Raw genomic sequence first — 20,035 nt, 5'->3', positions numbered from 1 at the left:
TAATACGTTTCTTTTCTGGGTGAATCTGACTGTAACTTTAATGGTAGAAATTTCAGCCATATGATAAAGCAGTAAGGGTTATTTTGAGCAAGGAACCTTGTGGGGCCCCTCATTTCAAGCTGTGTAGGTGAGTGTCCTGCATGATGTATGTAAAGCCAAACATGATGGCCATGCTTCCCTTCTGACTCAAGGGCAGTGTTGGAGAGAAAAGCCCCGAAGCCCAGCTGTTAGGACCTGTGCTCCCCAGCAGGGGTCAGACTGGCTCTAGCCAGCAAAGCAGGGAGGGGCTCAGGTCATAGCAGGGTGTTGCAACCCTGGCACTACTGACACTTGGGCAGGATAATCCTTTGTTATAGTGGGAGAGGAGGGCTCCTGTGAACTGCAGGATGTTTAGCGGGATCCCTGCCCTCTGCACACTAGATGCTAGTACCAACTCCTTCCCACTCCAGTTGTGACAACCCAAAATACCTTCAGAAATGGCCATTGTCTCCTGGAGGGCAAATTGCCCCTGGTTAAGAGTCACTGGGTTAGAGGAGAAGGGGATATTGGAAGATAGGACTCTAGCAGAAGCATAACCACTATTCTTGCAGATCTAGACACTGTTTAGCTGCTGAGGGCAAAATAAGAAATATAGAGACAATAGAAGATATTTAGATTAAGTGTGATGAAGACCTTCTTGACAGTGAAGGCAATTAGGCAATAAACTTGGGTATCTCTGGAGAGCTGTGAAATCTCTTCAGAGGCTTCTCGGACTAGGAGACCCTTATCTGTCTAAACTAAATATGAGGATAATACAACATAAGAACCTTTCACAGGGCCTTGAGTTTCAACCTTGTTTTTGACCACTGACAGCTTTCTCCTTGTAGGAACCAAACCCAACAGACTTCCCAATTCAGACTTCCGCCTTCATCCGCAGGAACAGCCCGGGGCATTGTGATTGCTACAGGAGACTCCACAGTGATGGGCCGCATTGCCTCGCTGACATCAGGACTAGCAGTTGGCCAGACCCCCATTGCTACTGAGATCAAACACTTCATCCATATAATCACAATGGTGGCCGTCTTCCTTGGTGTCTCTTTCTTTGGGCTCTCGCTCATGTTGGGCTACAGCTGGCTGAAGGCTGTCATTTTTCTTATTGGCATCATTGTGGCCAATGTGCCTGAGGGGCTGCTGGTTACTGTCACCGTGAGTAGCCAGGGTGAAGGGTGGCCTCAGGGCAGACAAACAGACCCAGGGAAATGAAATAACTAGGATCTCTTTTGTTGTTGAACATCACCTGACATGTATACAGGTGTAAAATCATTTAGTTCCCAAATTAGATTGACTTCCTCCACCCACATTTTCTGGTGCCTTCTCTTTCTCTTTCTTCTCAAGGAGAGAGGAAGTGAGTTGTGATGCAGACAGCATTTGATTCTAAGTCACTGGGAAGAAGTTCTAGTTCCAGGTGTCCTGGGTAGTGAATTTAGCCAAATCACTTAACGTCCCCAGGACTCAATTCATCAGTTTATAGAGGAAGATTAGTTTAGAATTGTACGATTTTATTGGAAAGGACTTCAAAGCCCATATAAATTCAACCTTTCAACCAATGCTGAATATCCTTTATAAAGTCTCTGGGAGATGATGATTATTTCTAGTAATGTCTCAGTTCATTTCATTGTTGGATTGCTCTAGTTAGATTTCATTGTGTTGAGCAGAAATATGATTCCCTGTTTGATCCCAGTTTTCCCACCTGAGGAAACACAAAATGAGTCAATTCTTCTACAAACTACCCTTTAGATTTTTGACAGCAGCCATATGTCCCCTCAAACTCTCCAGGTAGGATGAAAGATAATCCCTTTCCTCTTGTCCGTTTTTCATATGACATGGTCTTCAGAGCCCTTGTCTTAACTAATCACCTGTTTGGGGGTATGCTCTAGTTTATCAGTATCCTTAAAATAGAAATGAGAATAGCACTGTGGTGTGGACAGACTAGCACAAAAACATCAGGACTAGTGATATGTAAATAAATCATAACCCTATGATTAGAATTCTGTGCTTACGTAACCACAGCCTAAGAATTTGTTCACTTTTAAAACAAACTTGCCATATACTTGACTTTCATTGAATTTATGGTCAAGAAAAATCTTTTGGTTTAAATGATTTCTCAAGTTCTTTTCAGTGCTGCAGTATTCCTTCTCAATTTCATCATTTTCTCCTTTCCCTTCCTTTTTTTTTTTTACCTATTGATACAACCCCCTTCACACACAGCATCTTATACCACAATAAAAGATTAGCTGTGGATGTGGTCCCTGGAAAGTCAGACTTGAGAAAGAGGTGTGGCCTGAACTTGAATAAAAAAGAAGCTGCTGAGTAGAAAAAATGAAAGGCTCACTGGGGAGTGGAATATTCCAGGGAGAATAAGGTGATCGTTCTCTGTGCTGCTCTAGTAAAGGAATACACCCTTGTTTTGAAACTCGGCCATAAAGCACAAACCAAGATCACTTTCCTAATTTCCTTTACCATAGCCACAGATGGAATTTCTAATGACTAGGTGGGAACACAAGGGAAATAAATACAAACAATTGAAATAGCAATAAAAATGATCAGACTCTCAAAACACAAATTGGTATAAGTAGCCAATCTCTTCTCTCCATTTATTCTCTCCCCTCTTCCTGGCCTTAGGTGTGTCTGACTCTGACAGCCAAGCGCATGGCGAAGAAGAACTGCCTGGTGAAGAACCTGGAGGCGGTGGAGACGCTGGGCTCCACCTCCATCATCTGCTCTGACAAGACGGGCACCCTCACCCAGAACCGCATGACTGTCGCCCACTTATGGTTCGATAAGACCACATATGAGGCCGACACTAGTGAAGAACAGACTGGTGACTAGTGGCATTGGTGGGCCAAGAGTGGAAAGATTTGGGGGATGTGATGAGTGAGCTGAGAGTGAATGGTGAGTCCAGACAGAAAATAGCTGGAGAGTAAGTGGAGAGAAGGGAGGTATGAAGGAAAGGAAATGTGGTCTCTGTGAAGTATTTGGGTACAGAACAGGTTGTGAATAACTCCCTGCTTTAAACTCTCCTATCCCCTGCTCATAAATCTGTTCTTTCTCCCTAGTGAATACATTTGCCAAGGACTCTGATACCTGGTTTATCCTGGCCCGAATCGCTGGCCTCTGCAACCGGGCTGACTTTAAGCCTGATCAGGAGACCCTTCCCATAGCTAAGGTGTCAGTCAGACCTAAGAGGGTAGAGGGTACCTCAGTGTCCAGGGTCTAACCCGCTGTCTCCCCAAAAATCTCTCTTCTGGCACTCAGTGATTTCCCACAGGTACTCCCTCCCCACTCTGCCCCTCTCCTTGTCGCCACCACGGGCAAGCCCAGGTGCCACGCCCCTCAAGCTTACGATACAAAACCCATCCCGGCAGCGGGCGACAACAGGGGATGCTTCTGAGTCAGCCCTCCTCAAGTTCATCGAGCAGTCTTACAGCTCTGTGAAGGAGATGAGAGAGAAAAGCCCCAAGGTGGCAGAGATTCCCTTTAATTCTACCAACAAGTACCAGGTATAGAACCAACAAAGGAAAGAGAATGGTAGTGGGGGGATGGGCTCCTCATCCGGGGAAGTGGGAGCACTGCCTTTGCCTTCAGCCTCACCTCTGAGCGGTAGAACAGAGTCAGTGGATAACCTGCATCCCACTTAAGAGGAAGGCTCACCTCAAGAGTATGTGACAAACAGGTGAGGGAGCAGTAGGTGATAAAGGAAGAGATGTTCAGGCCTAAGCGAGCTTGGGGCTGTGCCACTTGTGGAGAGAGCAAGTCGTAAAATGCTCTCTGAAATGTCTGTAGGTAGCAAAGGCTGGTTGGTGAAAGTCAGTTACAGGCGCGTGCAGCTGTTAGGAGGCATCTCTGTGGCCACCTCGAGGTTTGCTATTGCAGAATAAGGTTGGATTTGCAAGACACTTCCCTGAGGCGCCTTATTTCATTAGTCATCAAATAATTCCTTTCATTCCATGCCTGCAGCTCTAGCAGCTGCCCTCAGGTAGGCCAGCAGGGGTCTCCAGCAGGTTTGTGAAGTTTTTTTTCATTTCTCAGGAACATTTTGTCCGTTATCCAGGTAGGAGTGACAAGAGAAGGAGAAATGCTGAGTGAGGGACAGTGGTGGCACTAGCAATAAAATCCATGAGAGGGACAGGAAAGCCAGTATTTATGTCCCCCATGAGAATCCTGGCACAGTTTAAAGAGCGGGTTATGGTGGAAAGTAGGGAATGGGGTGTTAGCGTGAGTGGAGCTTGGCCAGCGAAGGTTGGAATGCTAGGGAGCAGTCACGTTTGCTCAGGGGAGTGGAAGTCTCCGAGTTCACGTACTACCGTAAAGGTCAGACGTTCAGGAGTGGGTAACAGACAAGAAAGGAGACTCCCAAAAGTCAGTTTTGTTTTTCTGTCTTAAGAAACACATAATACTGCTCGCTTCAGCAGCATATATACTAAAACTGGGACAATACAGAGAAGACTAGCATGGTCCTTGCACAAGGATGACACGAAAATTCGTGAAACATTTTCATATTTTTGTACTTGAAAGTTACTAAGAGAGTAGATCTTAAAAGCTTTCATCACATGGAAAAAAAAATTTGTAACCAAAAAGAAAACCATTATAAAATAACAAAAGCCGTATAGATTTTTAGAAACCCAATTACCTGTATTTTCACACTGAACACTGAGCAAGTAAGAGTTAAAAAGCAAAGCCGTAGTTTTTTGTCTCAACTGGCTTTCAGTCAGTGTAATAAGATAGGCCTCCTAAGCCCACACTGCAAACTTCTTTCCACTTTTTCTGATGTTTAGTGGCCTCCCTAACCAGACAGGAATTTTGTGCTTGGCAGGGCCCGATTAAAGCTTTTGACTGGAAAGAATTAGCTACTTCTCCCTCCACATGATTCAAAATTAAAGCAAAACACATCCACGACATTTGTTGGGACGTCCAACAAAATAGCAACTTTCCTCAAAATGACTACATTAGTGCCTTTTCTGAGCTATTGAGTATCAAGTTGAAATGGTAAAATCTTCCTCTGTGGTCCACCCAGTTTGCTGGCCAGCCCACCAGCCACTGGCTCTGGCCGGGCTTGCTTGGGGGAGGCGCCAAGAAAATCCCACTGGCTACTTTCACTCCCTACGGCTTTTAGAAGAGAGTGGCAAGGGGACTAGAATGACTAACCTATGTTTGAATTGTGCTTCAGAGTTTTCAAAGTTTCTTTTACAAATATTGTGTCTGATAAAAACCCAATGAATTAAGCAACACAGACCGTCTATGTTTTATCAAAGCAACTAAGGTTTTGAGAGATTAAATGGACTGACCTGAGATCATAAAGCTATAAGGCATTCCTGGTGGCCCTAGAACATGACATTTTTTTCTTTCCTGTCTACTCAGCTGTCTTTGCCAGCCCCACTCCTGCTGCTCTGGAGCCATCCAGGCAGAGGAAGCAGGGAAAGAAAGAGCCTGGCTCTGCCCTCAGCTTCCATTCTGGCTGAGAAGATAAGAGAGATTTGAGTGCAAATACCAGGCTGGGGTTTCCTGGGAAGGAGGAGGGCTCAACAGTGGGTCAGATTCGCCTGGGGGTGGGGGGACTCTGTTGGGGTGAGGGGATCAAGGAGGTGGAGGGTATGAAACAGGTTGCCTGTCGGTTTTACCCTCAAAGACCTTTCCCGTGCTTTTTGTCCCTGCCCCTTGCTCTCTCCTGTTCCATTGATGCTTCCTCTCCTCTCCTAGATATCCATCCACCTGCGGGAGGACAGCTCCCAGACCCACGTGCTCTTGATGAAGGGGGCTCCTGAGAGGATTTTGGCGTTTTGCTCTAGTTATCTTCTGAATGGGCAGGAGTATTCAATGGACGAGGAAATGAAAGAAGCCTTCCAAAATGCTTACTTGGAACTAGGAGGTCTGGGGGAACGCGTGCTAGGTGAGGGGCTGTGGGAGAAGCCTTGAAAGAATGCCGTTGTCCGTGGGGTGAAAAATCTAGGATGTTGGGGTGAACAGGATAGGGACATAGCTGAGTGACTACTGGTCCCTCCTTCTGTTTCTCTCCAGGGTTCTGCTTCTTGAATCTGCCTAATACCTTCTCCAAGGGATTCAAGTTTAATACAGATGAAGTCAATTTTCCCATGGAAAACTTTTGTTTTGTGGGGCTCATATCCATGATTGACCCTCCCCGACCTGCCGTGCCTGAGGCTGTGTGCAAGTGTCGTAGTGCAGGGATTAAGGTAAACTTGACCATCCCAGAAACTCACAAATTGGAGCAACAGTAGAAAGCCTCGCACAGAGTAGCTTCTTAATAATCTTGGTCTAATTGAATTGATTTCTGTTTCCTTGAGCTTATAATTTTTAGCCTCAAGAGAGAATCTCATAGTAAGTTTCCTTTATAGTCAGAATCCTGTCCTGCATTGAACGTGAGAATCACCAGGGGAGCTTTAAAAATCTGATGCCTAGGCCACACTGAGACCCATTAAATTAGAAACTCTCAAGGTGGCACCCAGGCATCTGTATTTCTAACAACTTTCCTAGAGGTTCCAACATGCAGACAAGTTTGAGAACCAGTGTCCTAGGACACTGTGAATCACCTAGGGGTTTTGTTGGAATGCAAATCTTGATTCAGTATGTCTAGGACACCCTGAGATTCTGCATTTCTAACAAGCTCCCAGGTGATGCTCTTGCTGTTGGTCTGCAGACCACACTAGGAGTAGCAAAGTGCTAGAAGATATCATGTGAATGTGCTGCTGGGATGGGTTGTAGAAAGGGTGAGGCCAAGTGGGCCGGGGGTCTGGAGCAGGCAATAGTGAGAATGAAATATTGAGAGCTGGGGGCCCTCAATGGATCTGACGGGAGTGAGCAACTGCACTAACCAGTATATGTCCAGGAGTAAAAGCTAAAAACCAAATGAACTGGTCCAAGAGTGAACACAGCTGCAGAACAAGCTCAGAGGTGGGGATTCCTCTTTGGTCTGGGTGGGCCTTGGACTTCACGGGATAGCAGCAGAATTCCTCTAATTCTGAGATGTTCCATAACCCACGTTTCCCAGGTCAGAGTCTAAGACGCATATACATCTTCATAGATTAGATATTGACACCTTCCCTGCTCATACCTGATATTCTGGATCCTGGACTTGGGGGAGGGCAGGTTGAGGGGCGGGTGTTGGAGGTATTTAAGGAGAACTAGATGCTATCTGTTAGAGCTAGATTTATCTTAGACTTTTGAGTTTTGGCAGTTTGTCTGGGGGCAGCCTGGGGCTCGCTAAGTTTAATGATTAGTCAGTAGAGTGGGAACCAAGGAATAGATGTAGGATATTATTCTGAGTGAATTCCTTAATTACTATAAGATGTTTGGGGTGGTATAGTTCTTTACAGAGAAGCATTATTGTAACATATCTGTGTAGGATAACCAAGTTATCTTGATATTGCCCCATGGTTCTATAAGCTACCACATCATATTGTGGGTCATCAGTGGAGAAGGGGTTCATGTGAATTTTCTGAGCTTTGAGGTGTGCTCTTAGAATGGAGAATAACATTGTGGGTGTAGTCTAAAATTTTTCATCTGAGAATTTATGGATCCCATTAGCAAGAAGAGAGTTACAATTATGCCTACAGGTAGGGAGGTCCAAACAGAGATGAGAGGGTGATTTTAGCCAGGATGGTTACCAGATCAGGATGTCATCACAGCCTGAGGCAGAGTGAGCCCATGGTAGTCTGAGGAGGACACTCGCTGCTGGCCTCAAGCTGGCAGCTGAAGCAGGAGGTCTCAGTGCTTTCTGGGCCAGTCCTTGTTCTGGTTATAGGTTTACAGGTCTCATTATAATTTCTTACTTCTTCTGGACTCTAAGCTGACAGAAATTTGGCAGACTTGGTGAGGAAGTTTGAATCATCACTTTTTCCCTATAGGGAAGTGTAGGACATACACATGATGCCATCCTTCAAGGAGGACAAACTGTAATGAACATACATGGTGTTGTCCCATAGGGTAGACTCTTCCAGGGTCAGCTCCAAAATGGTGTTGATGCAGAACTGACAAATGTTACAAGGCTGCTTAAAGACGTCAGATAATGATTGCATGGTAGCAAAGTTTTTAGAAGGGAATGAGTGTGGGACTGGGATTTCCCAGGTAGAGCCATGTGCTCAGGCCTTTGGAAGAAATGTGATTTTAATAAACTAAAATAAGGGCCGGCCCTGTGGCCAAGCGGTTAAGTTCGTACACTCTGCTTTGGCAGCCCAGGGTTTCGCCCATTCGAATCCTGGGCGTGGACATCACTCATCAGGCCATGCTGAGGCGGCATCCCACATGCCACAACTAGAAGGACCCACAACTGAAAAAATATGCAACTATGTATGGTGGAGATTTGGGCAGAAAAAGCAGGAAAAGAAAAAAAGAAGATTGGCCACAATTGTTAGCTCAGGTGCCAATCTTAAAAAAAAAAAACTAAAATAAAATGAGCCCATTATATTTGCCACTAACTGAGGCTCTCAGCAGTATGAAGATACTTGGCCCCTGCTGTGAAGCTGGCCTCCTTTAAGAACTGCAGTCAGTTCTTGCAGTCAAGCAGTGAGGGCCTACAGTAATGTCACCAACACTGGAACGTTTCTCTCAGATGGGTCCGAGCTGGGGGAAGCGGGTACAAGGGAACAAGAGAGCAGCTTGCAAGGCTGCGTGGGAACATCAGAGGTATAGTCAGCACCAAGAAGCTGGAAATGAAATTCCTTTAGTATTTGATGAATTCCAGAAACTACCAGATGCCCTTTACTTCAAAGGGAGCCATTCTCTGTGGAACTACGCTTCTATTGTATGCATGCATCTCAATGCTCTGTGAAATTGGGTCCTAGGAACTCACTCCCGGGGTGATTGACTTTGTGTTTTTATTTCTCCAGCCCAGCATGGAGGTGGTACTTCCAGAAACTACGATAGAACAGGACATTTGAATAGTCAAACTGGGCTAGGTACCAGGAATGTATCAGGATGATACCATACCTGTCCTACAGGTCCCAGGTCACTTTGATGAGCCACTGGGAAGCTGTCAGGGCACTGCGAACCTGAAAGGCATCACTGAGGGCTCAGTCTGAATCATATCGGGAATCTTCTAACCTTATATGCAGTTCCCTCCCAGATCCTAACCAGTTACCCTGTGCCCCACAGGCCAAGCTTGGTGAGGATCCAGTGCCCTGAAGTTGAACCAGGATCCTCAAAATCAGTGGTGTGGGTAACAGCTCATAGTGGGACTTTCCTGAGTCTCTGGGAATCTCAGCTTAGTTGTCTTCTTCCAGTACGCCAGGGGTGCCAGTGCGGAATGATGAGGGCTCACAGGAAAACTCCTTCAAGGCTCACTTCCATGCTCTAAAAGTAAACAGACTGACCTTTTCAGGGCCTCTGCTCCTGCAAGCAGTTGGATAGTTAGGTCATGGTCACATAGTTTCCTTTTTCCTCCCATCAGAGACTGCAAAATTGTGTGCTGGGAGGGCAGTGGGAACCATGGGCAGTGGTTCCCAGGAAGCCATCATTCCTTCGTTTGATAATTGTTTGTTGATGGATTACTATGTGCTAGGCATTGTGCAAGGGCAGGAAACTTAACAAGGAATCAGAGACGTGGCCACATTCCTGGGGAGCTCACAGTCCAGTAGGGGAGAGAGACAGACAAGCCATCACCATATCGAGAAGTGACAAGTGCAGAAATACAGAAAGAACAGAATGCTAGGGAAGCAGAGAGCTCAGGCCCCTGATCTTTGGGGAGGAATGGGACCAGACTAGGGCTGGTCCAGGTATCCAAAAAATGGCTGGAACCCAGAGGCTGCAGGGGGACAGTGGAAGATGAGAGGAAGAATGAGAACCAGAATGCACCTGGACCTAGATGAAATTTTGCTAGGCAGATGGATTATTCCAGACGTTCCTTTATTACCACTTGTTCCATGTGTAGGTGTTTCTGTCTTTGAGCTTAAAGCAGCAGAATAACTTCTAGAGCAATTAAACAAAATTCTAAATATAGTAAAACACCCAAATCCCTGATGTATTCCTGGGAAGCATAGAACCCAAACTGTCCTGTGTTTTATGGTCTGTTGGTCCTGACCCACTCTAGAGGGTTAAAGCCACAGTAGCGAGATTTTTTATCTATAGCACAAGTTCTTGGGAATGAGCTACTAAAACCCTGTGGAATGGAAGCAGTGATCTGTTAGTTCTTAGAATGGTGAAGGCTCCAGGCACCTCCCTGAAGATGATTCTGCTCCTCTTCCCTCCTCTCCCAATTCAGGTGATTATGGTAACAGGGGATCATCCCATTACAGCCAAGGCCATTGCCAAGGGTGTGGGCATCATTTCAGAAGGCACCGAGACTGCAGAGGACACTACTGCCCAGCTCAAGGTCCATGTCAGGCAGATCGATAGCAGGTGAGAGCCCTAAAAGACTCAGATCTGCCATTTTTTTCCTCCATCCTCTCAGCCTGCCCCACCTAGATCCCACTTACTAAAGTTCTTAGAGCCTCCTTTAGTAGGTAGTATGTGCAGGGTTTACTTATTGCAAAGTAAAACATAATAGGAAAATGACCAAGTGACCATGTCAGTGGATTTTCAGAGGAAGTTGGACAAAGAAAGAGGTAGAGAAAAGGGAGGAGTGGTTGGGAGAAAAGGGAGGAGATGCAATGTGTCAATCTGGGGACAGTGAATGGCTGGGGACAAGTGATGAGATTGAGTTGAAAGAGAAATAAGGAGGTTATAGTAAAGGTTGGTTAGAGGGCACCAGGGCCCCTGGTAAATTCTCAACACTCTGAACTAGCTTTCTGAAATTCTTTTCCCCCCAGGGATGTCAAAGCCATTGTGGTGCACGGCTCAGACCTAAAGGATATGAGCTCAGCGCAGCTTGATGAGATTCTCCGAAACTACACTGAGATTGTGTTTGCTAGAACCTCCCCTCAGCAGAAACTCATAATCGTAGAGGGATGTCAGAGGCAGGTAAGGGAGAAAAAGGAGGCTCGAGGAATCTGGCAGAAATCATGTGGCATAGCCCAGCCCCAAATCAAGCAGAGGAACATGTGGGCTGGGCTAGAAGAGCCTGCAGAGAACATCCCATCTCAAACTCCTGAGATGGACATCAGTTTGGGGGCTCCCTGAGAGTTTTAATATCTCAGGAGGAGCAGGTGAAGGAAGGGCCAAGAGGCCCAAATCAAGCATGATTACATCAAGAAACAGGGGATGATGAAATCAAATTGATCTTTGGGACTGGTCCTGAATCTGACACAATAATTATTTCACTCCCTCTGTGCTTCACCCAGGGAAACGTTGTGGCGGCGACTGGTGATGGCGTGAATGACTCCCCAGCACTGAAGAAAGCTGACATTGGCATTGCCATGGGCATCACTGGTTCTGACGTATCTAAGCAGGCAGCAGACATGATCCTGCTGGACGACAACTTTGCTTCCATTGTCACAGGCGTGGAGGAGGGTGAGGAAACAGGGTGCCCAGGGTTGGGACTACTTCAGACTCAGGCGAAAGTTGGTATATATTACTCTCATTCCTTTTGCCCATCATCCAACCTCCATGGTCCTGTACAGACTGGGAAAAATCACTGTAAGACAAATTTTTACAAATTAGATTCATTTGGTACTTAGAACATCACTTTCAGGAGCCCTTTATTATGAGACTGGAGGAAAGTCCAGATTTGTGAGGGAGACTGGGACTGTGGTATAGCATGGTATCTTCCTACTTCTTCGCAGAGATTCAAGTAGGTCTACAGCAAGTTCCAAGATGTAGCCATACCCCTGGAACTACTCCATACTCCACAATCTCAGGAGGGCCCCCTAGGAACCTGTTGCCTGAATGATGTTGACATATCAAGATCAGTTGGAGCCTGACCTATGAATTGACTGCATGAGCCCAATTAAACATCCTCTTTCCCAGAGAATTCTGAAGACAATGTCCATTGGTGAATAGGAGAACCCCAGAATTCTGCATCCCAGGCTCCCTGCTTTCTGCCTGTTGCTATCTTATTAAAACCTAGGACAATTCACATAATAATAGTAGCTACCATTTTATTGAGACCTAGTATGATCCTGACACTTTGCTGAGTATTTTGTACCCATTCAATTTTTTGAGCACCAACTTTGTATCAGGCACTCTTCTAGATGCTGGGGATATAACAGTGGGGGATAAAAAGACACAAATCCCTGCCCTCATGTAGCTTAATTTCTAGTGGAGTGTGACAGACAATGAGGTAAATTGTATGGCATATTAAAAGGTGATAAATACAGTGGGGAAAAAATAAAGCAACGAGTGCAGTGAGGGATTACGGTTTTTGAAAGGGTCACCAGGGAAGGACTTAAGCCATCTTGCAAGGCAAGAGGAATGACACTCAGAGAGGTGAGGGGCGCCCAAGGTCAGAAGCTAGTTATGGCAGAAATGGAATTAGAACCCAAGCCCAGGCTCTTTCCATGTCAGCCTTAATCTTCTAATGGCTTTTATGTCAACGTTCTCAGACATCCCCAAGTATTAACCAGGCCCAACCCTGCTTAGTTTTCAGAGATCAGATGACATTAGCCATGTTGAATCCAAGGACAAAGAGTACACAGATAAGGAATCCTCATAAAGCATGGCTTTAATTAATAGTCACATAATTTAGAAACAAAACTGGGACCGCCAAGGTTTCGGACCTACAGATCCTTTCATGGACTGTGACACTGCTTTATAGTAGTCTCTCTGTCCAGGAGACAGATACAGAAATGGTCTCACTGAAGCTTGACCATCCCCCCAGGCCGCCTCATCTTTGACAACCTGAAGAAATCCATCGCGTACACCCTGACCAGCAACATCCCCGAGATCACCCCCTTCCTGCTCTTCATCATCCTCGGTATCCCCCTGCCTCTGGGCACCATAACCATCCTCTGCATTGACCTGGGCACCGACATGGTGAGAACCAAACTGGGACCCGGTTCATGGAGCTCCTGTGAGATGCACTGAGGAGTAGAAAAATCCTGTGTCCAAGGAGAGGGACAGAGCTTGAGTTACTTCTGAGTTTCCTTCTGAACTTTGTGTCCCCTGTCACTCTCGCCTTCCATCCTCCAGGTCCCTGCTATCTCCTTAGCTTATGAGTCAGCTGAAAGTGACATCATGAAGAGGGCTCCACGGGATCCAAAGAATGATAAACTGGTGAACTATCGTCTCATCGGCATGGCCTATGGACAGATTGGTGCGGCCAGAGGAATGAGGGGTGAAGGGAGTGGGGAGTGGCTGCCCCTGCCTGGCCATTGGAGCCATCTTGGTTTGCAAGTCAGGAAGATATTTTCTTAAACTGTGCTAGGCCCTGGGACAACAAAGAACCATTGATTTCTGATCTGCCCTTGACTTAAGAGTGCAGTCAAGAAGGAACAAACAGACATAAAATGATAGCATCTTTCCAAGTGCCAAATAATGAGTATAGAGAGGACATGCTTCAGGAGTACAAAGCAAGGGGTCTCACCAATCACGAAGCTAGTGAGAGAGGCCTTATGGAGGAAACAGGACTTAAACTTGGTTTTGGAAGATACAGTTTAGACTAGTAAATGTATGGTCAGGTATCGGGGACCAGAGGAGAGGGGAAAGTCACACGGCCTGGATGTTGAAGAGGGAATAAGCCAGTTTGGTGGAGCCCTTATTCCTGATAAAGGAATAGTGGAAATTAAGGCTGTAGATACACGTAACATTTATACTGGGCCAGCCTTGAAAAACATGTGAGAGCCATTAGAGGTCTTTGTTCTTGAGTTGCCAGGTGCAATGGGATATTTCAGGAAGTAAGGTGAGGGATGGACAGGGAAGAGATTGGGGACAGGGGAGACCATCCCAATATCTAGAGGAGGAAATACATAGTAAAAGCACAGATTTAGGAGCCAATCCTACGTTCGAATCCTGATTCACCACTGACTACCTATATGACCCTACATGACGACTGAATCTTCTTTGTGCTTCAATTTTCCCACTTATGAAATGTAGATAAAAGTTCATACCTGTTATGGGGATCATTGTCCACAGTTACCTACACAGTGCACAGCTCTGTTGTTAGTAGACAAACATTAACGTCAGCTATCACTGTGGTCCAGGCATGGAGGATAGACGTTTCGACTAACAGAGAGGCAAGGGGTAGATGGCAGAGATGTGAGGAGAGGAGAGGACTTAATGAGTGTCCTAATGTCAGAGGAAATGGAGAGGGAGGAGCCCAGCACTCACTCAATGGGGAGAGGGAATAAAATCGCCTCTAAGATCTTTTCCAATCTTAAGATTATATGATTCAAATGTGACTCTGGCTTAGAGCTTAGAAACAAATGTCAGGGCTTGGAGGCAAGTCCTACAGAGATGACAGGATCAGATCATTGATGGCAAGAATCTTCAGCATTACAGCTCAGACACACACCAACGCAGCTAGAAGCAAGTCCCAGCCACCACCCCTTCTATGCTCTGCTTTTTGAGGTCCTTCTCTAAACCAGGTTCCCGTGTCCTGTAACTCTGTCACAGGGATGATCCAGGCTCTGGCTGGATTCTTCACCTATTTTGTGATCCTGGCTGAGAATGGTTTTAAGCCTGCTGATCTGCTGGGCATCCGCCACGACTGGGAAAATTCATACGTCAATGACCTGGAGGACAGCTATGGACAGCAGTGGGTGAGTAAAAGGGGTAGGGTAGTAGATAGTGATCAATAAGAGTGAAGAAGTGACAGGGGAGTGGGTTTAGGAAATTTTTGAAAAGTGGGAGAATGGAGGCACCAGACAGAGTTGATGCCTCATCTCCAGTTCTATATGAGCATTCTAACATTTGACCTCAATGTCCAATCACGTCAGCAAGTGTTCTCTTTGATTGCAATGACTTCATTTCTATTCATTCCTACTGTCTGTTGTCTGTCCTTACCTTCCTGGATATTTTGGCTTCCATGGGCTGGAAGTCTTCTTTGTCATATCAAATTCTGGGGGCTAATTTCTGTTTTTCTAGGTTCTAACCATCATTGCTTCAGAAATAAGTGCTGGGTCCACTCTCTCCCATTACGCTCCTTCCCTCCATGGGAGTTCAAATAATATGACTTCAAATCTGAAAACTTTTCTTTGTATACCCCTTCCTCGTCATTCTAAACTTTTTAAACCTAGAGGATGCCTCTCTGTAGTAGTCTTTCCTAAAACCCAAGATGAATGAGACCCAAACTGAAGCCTTCTAACTGACGCTATGTGTTCAAGAATTTTAGTAAGTATGGTTTTTTGTACCTTTAAACACTCCTGTCCTAATTTCTAAGACAGTGGAAGATGTTTGTTAGAATTATAGGACCATAGAGGACACATAGTCTATACAGGACATACAGTTTATTATCATCATTCTATAAATGAGGAAGCTGAGTCTGGAAAGACTTAATGCTTGCTCAAAGTCCCATAGTGAATTCTTAGAAGAACTGGACTAGAATTTTGGACTCAGAATTCTACTTTCCTGCCCAGCACTCTCCTACTTTATCATGATGCCTCTAAACCAAGTTAATTTCAGGTTTCTCAAAAGTATGTTAAAATCTGTGTTGTTGGGAAAATGCCCCTCATACACACCTGGCTTCCACCAGCCAAGCCTCATGAGGCCATCAGATGTCAGTGTTCCCAGCTACCAACACTGCTCCACGGTCCAGTGATGCCCAGAGTCCTCATCGTTGTGCCCCGTCAACATCTCCTCAATCCTCAACTCAAGCCCTTGTTGGTTTTATATCTTGATACCATTCCCCTGTTGCCAAGGTGCAACTTGACATATATTTATTTATAACAAATTAAAGATAATTAAAATTAATTTGAAGTAACATCAAATTACATCAAAGACATCTTGAAGTATTGCAAAAGGGTTGAGAAAAATTGCCCTGAGGCAATTCCATAAAGGCAGGGTCTATGCCTCTTCCACTGCTGTCATTTTCAGATAATCGAGTATAGAGCCACCCACCCAGGAAATACTCTACATACTACTAGAAGCAAAGATAGCTCCTTACCTTCTAAATGTCTGTCACCAGTAATTCCATTGATCACCACTCATTCATTCATTCATTCATTCAGCAAATATTTGTCAAGCATCTTCTATGTACCAGGTGCTGTTTGGGCTCTGGGGATACGGTAGTGAACAAAAATGACCAAGTTACTGCTCTCATAGAACTTATACTCTAGTTAGGGGGAAGGTCGTGGGTGGGGAGACAGATAACAACCAAATATATAACATATTGGGTCAACGGACTATGAAGTGTTGGGATCGAGATACTAGAGTAGGTAAGATGGAAAGATAAAGATGGTGGTCAGAGAGAAAGAGATGCTTGAAATTGAAATTACAGAGAAGTTGTAGCTATTAGAAAGGACAGTGTCTGTTTAACCACTGGAGAAAGCAGCCCAGGTGGGGAGTGGAAGACGACGTCATTGGAGAAGATCAAGGAACTGTGAGACCATGGTATTGGAAGGATCATCACTATGGATATTTAAATCTCCAAAAACAAGAACAGGAGCAGAGTTAGAGTGACAGTGAGTCAGGAGCTAACGTCTTCAAGTGGTGCTGGGGGTGACTCGGGTATTGCTAGCTGGCTGCAGTGGAGGATCGAGGTGGCATGATCCGATGCACACAAACCCGCTCATTGGTCTCACTCTCAGTTCAGTGCTTGGCTCATCAGTTTTCAGCCTTTGTTTTCTAATCATCTAAGGTTCTATATTTTCCTCCAAGTCCAGTTTTGACCGTACCCCATGAGGTTCAATATGTAGTATTCCATTATTGTTCAGTCCTACATATTTTCAAATTCTTTACTTGATCTACAAGTTACTTATAAACATGCTGCGTTATTTTTTGAAACATGGCTTTTTCTCCCATCTGATTTAGATGCACCTCTTCTGTGTTAGCCCTCTGTGATCTCTGTCTTATATCCTACCTACAGTGCTGACATAGCATATTTATCCTCCCCACTAGACTGTAAGATCCTTATGTGTAAAATGGGAGTGAAAGACTGAAGGAATGGACGAATGAATATCTCCTATCTGGTACCACCCTTTGGGCATTCCTTTCCTCTCAGCTTTCAGAGTCCCCTCTGGCCCCATCTTCCTTTCTCACCTATTTCCTCTGACTCTGCTTTCTGAGTACACCTTCTTCTCTTACATTGCCCTTCTTATTAATTTAGCAAATATTTATTGAACCATAGCACTTGAACTGAGCAATGGGGAGGGGGCACAAAGATAAATAAGACAAACTGCCTCTTCCTGAGGAGCTCTCCGTCAGGTAAGGAAAACAGATAAACAACTCATAATGCAACAGGATAAGTGCTAAGACTGAGATAAGTGAGAAGTGCTGTGGGTGTCTAAAGATCTAAGTCAGCATGGGGTCCAGGAAGGCAGGACAGGAAAGAAGCTTTTAAGATGTATCTGAATCCCTTCTGACACTGACGTCTCCCCTCTGCCCACCCTTCCTGCAGACATTTGAGCAGCGGAAGATTTTGGAGTTCACATGCCAAACAGGCTTCTTTGTCAGCATCGTGATTGTGCAGTGGGCCGACCTCATCATCTGCAAGACCCGGCGCAACTCGGTCTTCCAGCAGGGCATGAAGTGAGCACCCACCCAACAGCCCCACACACTCCCACACCTGCACGCAGGGCCCCGCCATTTCCCCTACCTCTCCATCCCTGTCTCCAACACACTCTGAAACATTTCTTCCCAGAAACAAGATCCTCATATTTGGGATACTGGAGGAGACATTCCTGGCTGCTTTTCTGTGCTACACTCCAGGCATGGACATGGCCCTGAGAATGTACCCACTCAAGTGAGTAAGGGAAGGGATGCAGGTGGGAGAATCTCTGGGCATAGGGAGAGCGTGTGAGAGGAAACGTGTGTTTGAACAGAAAAGTCACTCGTGGAGGGTTGGGGAGGGGTCTTGCCTGGATAAATGGGGCTGTACTCAGTGGTGTAAGGAGACTTATTTGTGCTCTGACAAATGCATCTTATTTAGCAAAGGATTAGGGGCTGTGCCAAGTGATCGCAACCCACCAGACATGCAAATTTAGCAGACTTACCAGTGCTTAAAAGAGTGTCATCTTTTTTATGATGATGTGTAGTGTAGCTGTCCAAGGATACATATTGCTCGGAAGTGAAGTAATCATAAAAATAGCCTGATCTGTGCGTGGCTAATTCTGTTGTACTTACGTAAATATGTCTTAATGTGCATATATATGAGTGGGCATAATGAAATTCTTTTCATCTGGTACTTTGTTTTGTTTAAGTCCCATGTTTTCTTTTTGTTTGTTTTTGTTTTTTACTTTAGTCTATGCATGTGGTGAAAAATTGCTCTTTAATATTTTACAGAGAAAAAAGTAAAACTCCCATTCCACTCTGACTCTCTCTACCTCCTCCTGCATAGGGAACCTCTGTTAATGATTTAGTGTGTATTCTTCCAACTCGTTTTCTATACGTTTACATACTTTGCTTACCTTTCTATCCCTTGCAGTGTTTTACACAATGCTTTGTATAGTGTAGGTGCTCAGTTAATATTTACTAAAAAGACATTGGCATTGCCCTTAGATACTGACAATCCCAGGTTTGAATTTCAACTGTACTGTGTATTATTCTGTGACCTTGAACAAGTTTATAACCATTCTGAGCCTAAGCTTCACCTGCGAAGTCTTCATAATACACCCTTGGCAGATGGCTGCAAGAATTAGATCTAGAAATGCGTGTAATGCACCCAGGACAGTGCTTGGGTCATAGTGGGAGCTTTGTTAATAGTAGCTTTATTACTGCTGCTATTAACGTCAATATATTAGTAATAGTAAATGCAATTGAGCATTAAGTGCGCTCCCACTCTGTATATACCTTGACCATAAGACTCATCACCTAATATTGTGATTATTAATATGGTGATTATTTTGTGTGTTTATCTATCCTGTCTTCCCTGATTGCCCGAGCTCCTTGAGATCAAGGACCATCATGTCATCATTTTTATTTCCTCAGGACCTAACATGGACACAGAGTAGACATACCACAATTGTTGAATGAATGGGTGACTGTATGTATATAAGTGTTTATGTTTGTTGGTGTGTACGTGTGTGTGCGTATGGAATGAACCACGGCCTAGGCCTGCGCTGTCCAATATGGTAGCTGTAAACTACTCTTATGTGACTACTGAGCTCTTGAAACATGGCCAGGGAGAAACTGAATTTGTAATTTTAGTTAATTTAAAGTTAAAGACTAAAGCAGTGTCAAATATTTTTCTAGGAAGTACAACTTTATTGTTTTCATTGGACTACATTTTCTTTTAACCATTGAAAATTCAGTGTATGACTTGAGATGTGCTGTCCATGTAAAATACTCACCAGATTTTGAGAACTTAGGATAAAAAGAAGAATGTAAAATATCTCATTAATAACATTCATATTGATTACATGTTAAAATGATAATATTTTAGACATATTGGGTTAAATAAAAAGCATTATTAAAATTAATTGCACCTGCTGCTTTTTACTTATTTTACTGTGGCTACTAGAAAATATCAGATTTCACATGTGGCTCGCAACATATTTCTGTTGGACACTGCTGGTCTAGGCCATCTCTCTGTCATCCAAGAGAACAAATGTGGTTCTATTCAATCCCTCCCCAGAGCCCACCTTCCTGGTCTCTAATTATAGAAGAGGTTCAGGAAGAAAAATGTCCCCATCTTTGCCTATGGAGGAGTGTATATCCCCACACATGCAGCCTCAGGTTGAGCCATCCTGCTTGGACACCCTCCCCTTTTGTGCGCAAGGCCTAGAGTCCCCAGAAAGCAAAGGGGTCTCCCTGAACGACTACACAAAAGACAGTAGACAACCTCCCTGAACACTGCATGTACCTCTGCTGTGGCATTTATCACGTCTGCTATCATTGTCTCTTTATGTTTCTGTCTTGGGCTTCTCCTCCCTCACCCCCATCCCCCACGTTCTGGCCTCCTCAAAGGTAGAGGTCAACCCCATCTACGCACCTTGCTGTCTCCAGCACCCAGCACAGTCCCCGGCACATAGTGGACATGATAAACGAACCGTTCAATTCCCAAGTGCTGTTCTCTGCC

The 20,035-nt window shown here is 44.9% G+C and overlaps 2 protein-coding genes and 1 non-coding gene across 11 annotated transcripts in view; 2 read left to right on the top strand and 1 right to left on the bottom strand.

Annotated features, from left to right (window-relative positions):
• Positions 1 to 20,035, top strand: part of ATP1A4 (ATPase Na+/K+ transporting subunit alpha 4) — a 29,109-nt gene that overhangs the window by 8,302 nt on the left and 772 nt on the right. For 3 of the 6 annotated variants that reach the window (XM_023640891.2, XM_023640889.2, XM_070267972.1), the window contains 14 exons: positions 917 to 1,185; positions 2,662 to 2,860; positions 3,096 to 3,205; positions 3,405 to 3,539; positions 5,737 to 5,926; positions 6,055 to 6,227; positions 10,250 to 10,386; positions 10,797 to 10,947; positions 11,268 to 11,436; positions 12,743 to 12,897; positions 13,054 to 13,177; positions 14,476 to 14,621; positions 17,417 to 17,547; positions 17,660 to 17,761. In XM_023640891.2, coding sequence (XP_023496659.1) covers positions 917 to 1,185; positions 2,662 to 2,860; positions 3,096 to 3,205; positions 3,405 to 3,539; positions 5,737 to 5,926; positions 6,055 to 6,227; positions 10,250 to 10,386; positions 10,797 to 10,947; positions 11,268 to 11,436; positions 12,743 to 12,897; positions 13,054 to 13,177; positions 14,476 to 14,621; positions 17,417 to 17,547; positions 17,660 to 17,761 — 2,191 coding nt within the window. Of the gene's footprint in view, positions 1 to 916; positions 1,186 to 2,661; positions 2,932 to 3,095; positions 3,206 to 3,404; positions 3,540 to 5,736; positions 5,927 to 6,054; positions 6,228 to 10,249; positions 10,387 to 10,796; positions 10,948 to 11,267; positions 11,437 to 12,742; positions 12,898 to 13,053; positions 13,178 to 14,475; positions 14,622 to 17,416; positions 17,548 to 17,659; positions 17,762 to 20,035 lie in introns of all 6 variants that reach the window. The other 3 variants (XM_023640893.2, XM_070267973.1, XM_070267974.1) reach the window with 3 other exon arrangements.
• LOC111773673 (U6 spliceosomal RNA) lies at positions 4,436 to 4,542 on the top strand. Its single transcript, XR_002808369.1, has one exon. It is a non-coding gene; the product is annotated as a U6 spliceosomal RNA (small nuclear RNA).
• Positions 9,876 to 20,035, bottom strand: part of DCAF8 (DDB1 and CUL4 associated factor 8) — a 79,111-nt gene continuing 68,951 nt past the window's right edge. For 3 of the 4 annotated variants that reach the window (XM_070267992.1, XM_070267993.1, XM_070267994.1), the window contains one exon: positions 9,876 to 11,560. In XM_070267992.1, the coding sequence (XP_070124093.1) occupies positions 11,558 to 11,560 (3 nt within the window). In that variant the 3' untranslated portion in view covers positions 9,876 to 11,557. Of the gene's footprint in view, positions 11,561 to 15,964; positions 16,075 to 20,035 lie in introns of all 4 variants that reach the window. The other variant, XR_011439104.1, reaches the window with a different exon arrangement.

Source organism: Equus caballus, chromosome 5, assembly GCF_041296265.1.
Source record: "Equus caballus isolate H_3958 breed thoroughbred chromosome 5, TB-T2T, whole genome shotgun sequence".
In the NCBI taxonomy this organism is placed as follows: Eukaryota; Metazoa; Chordata; class Mammalia; order Perissodactyla; family Equidae; genus Equus; species Equus caballus.
This window is presented reverse-complemented; position numbering and strand designations above follow the sequence as displayed.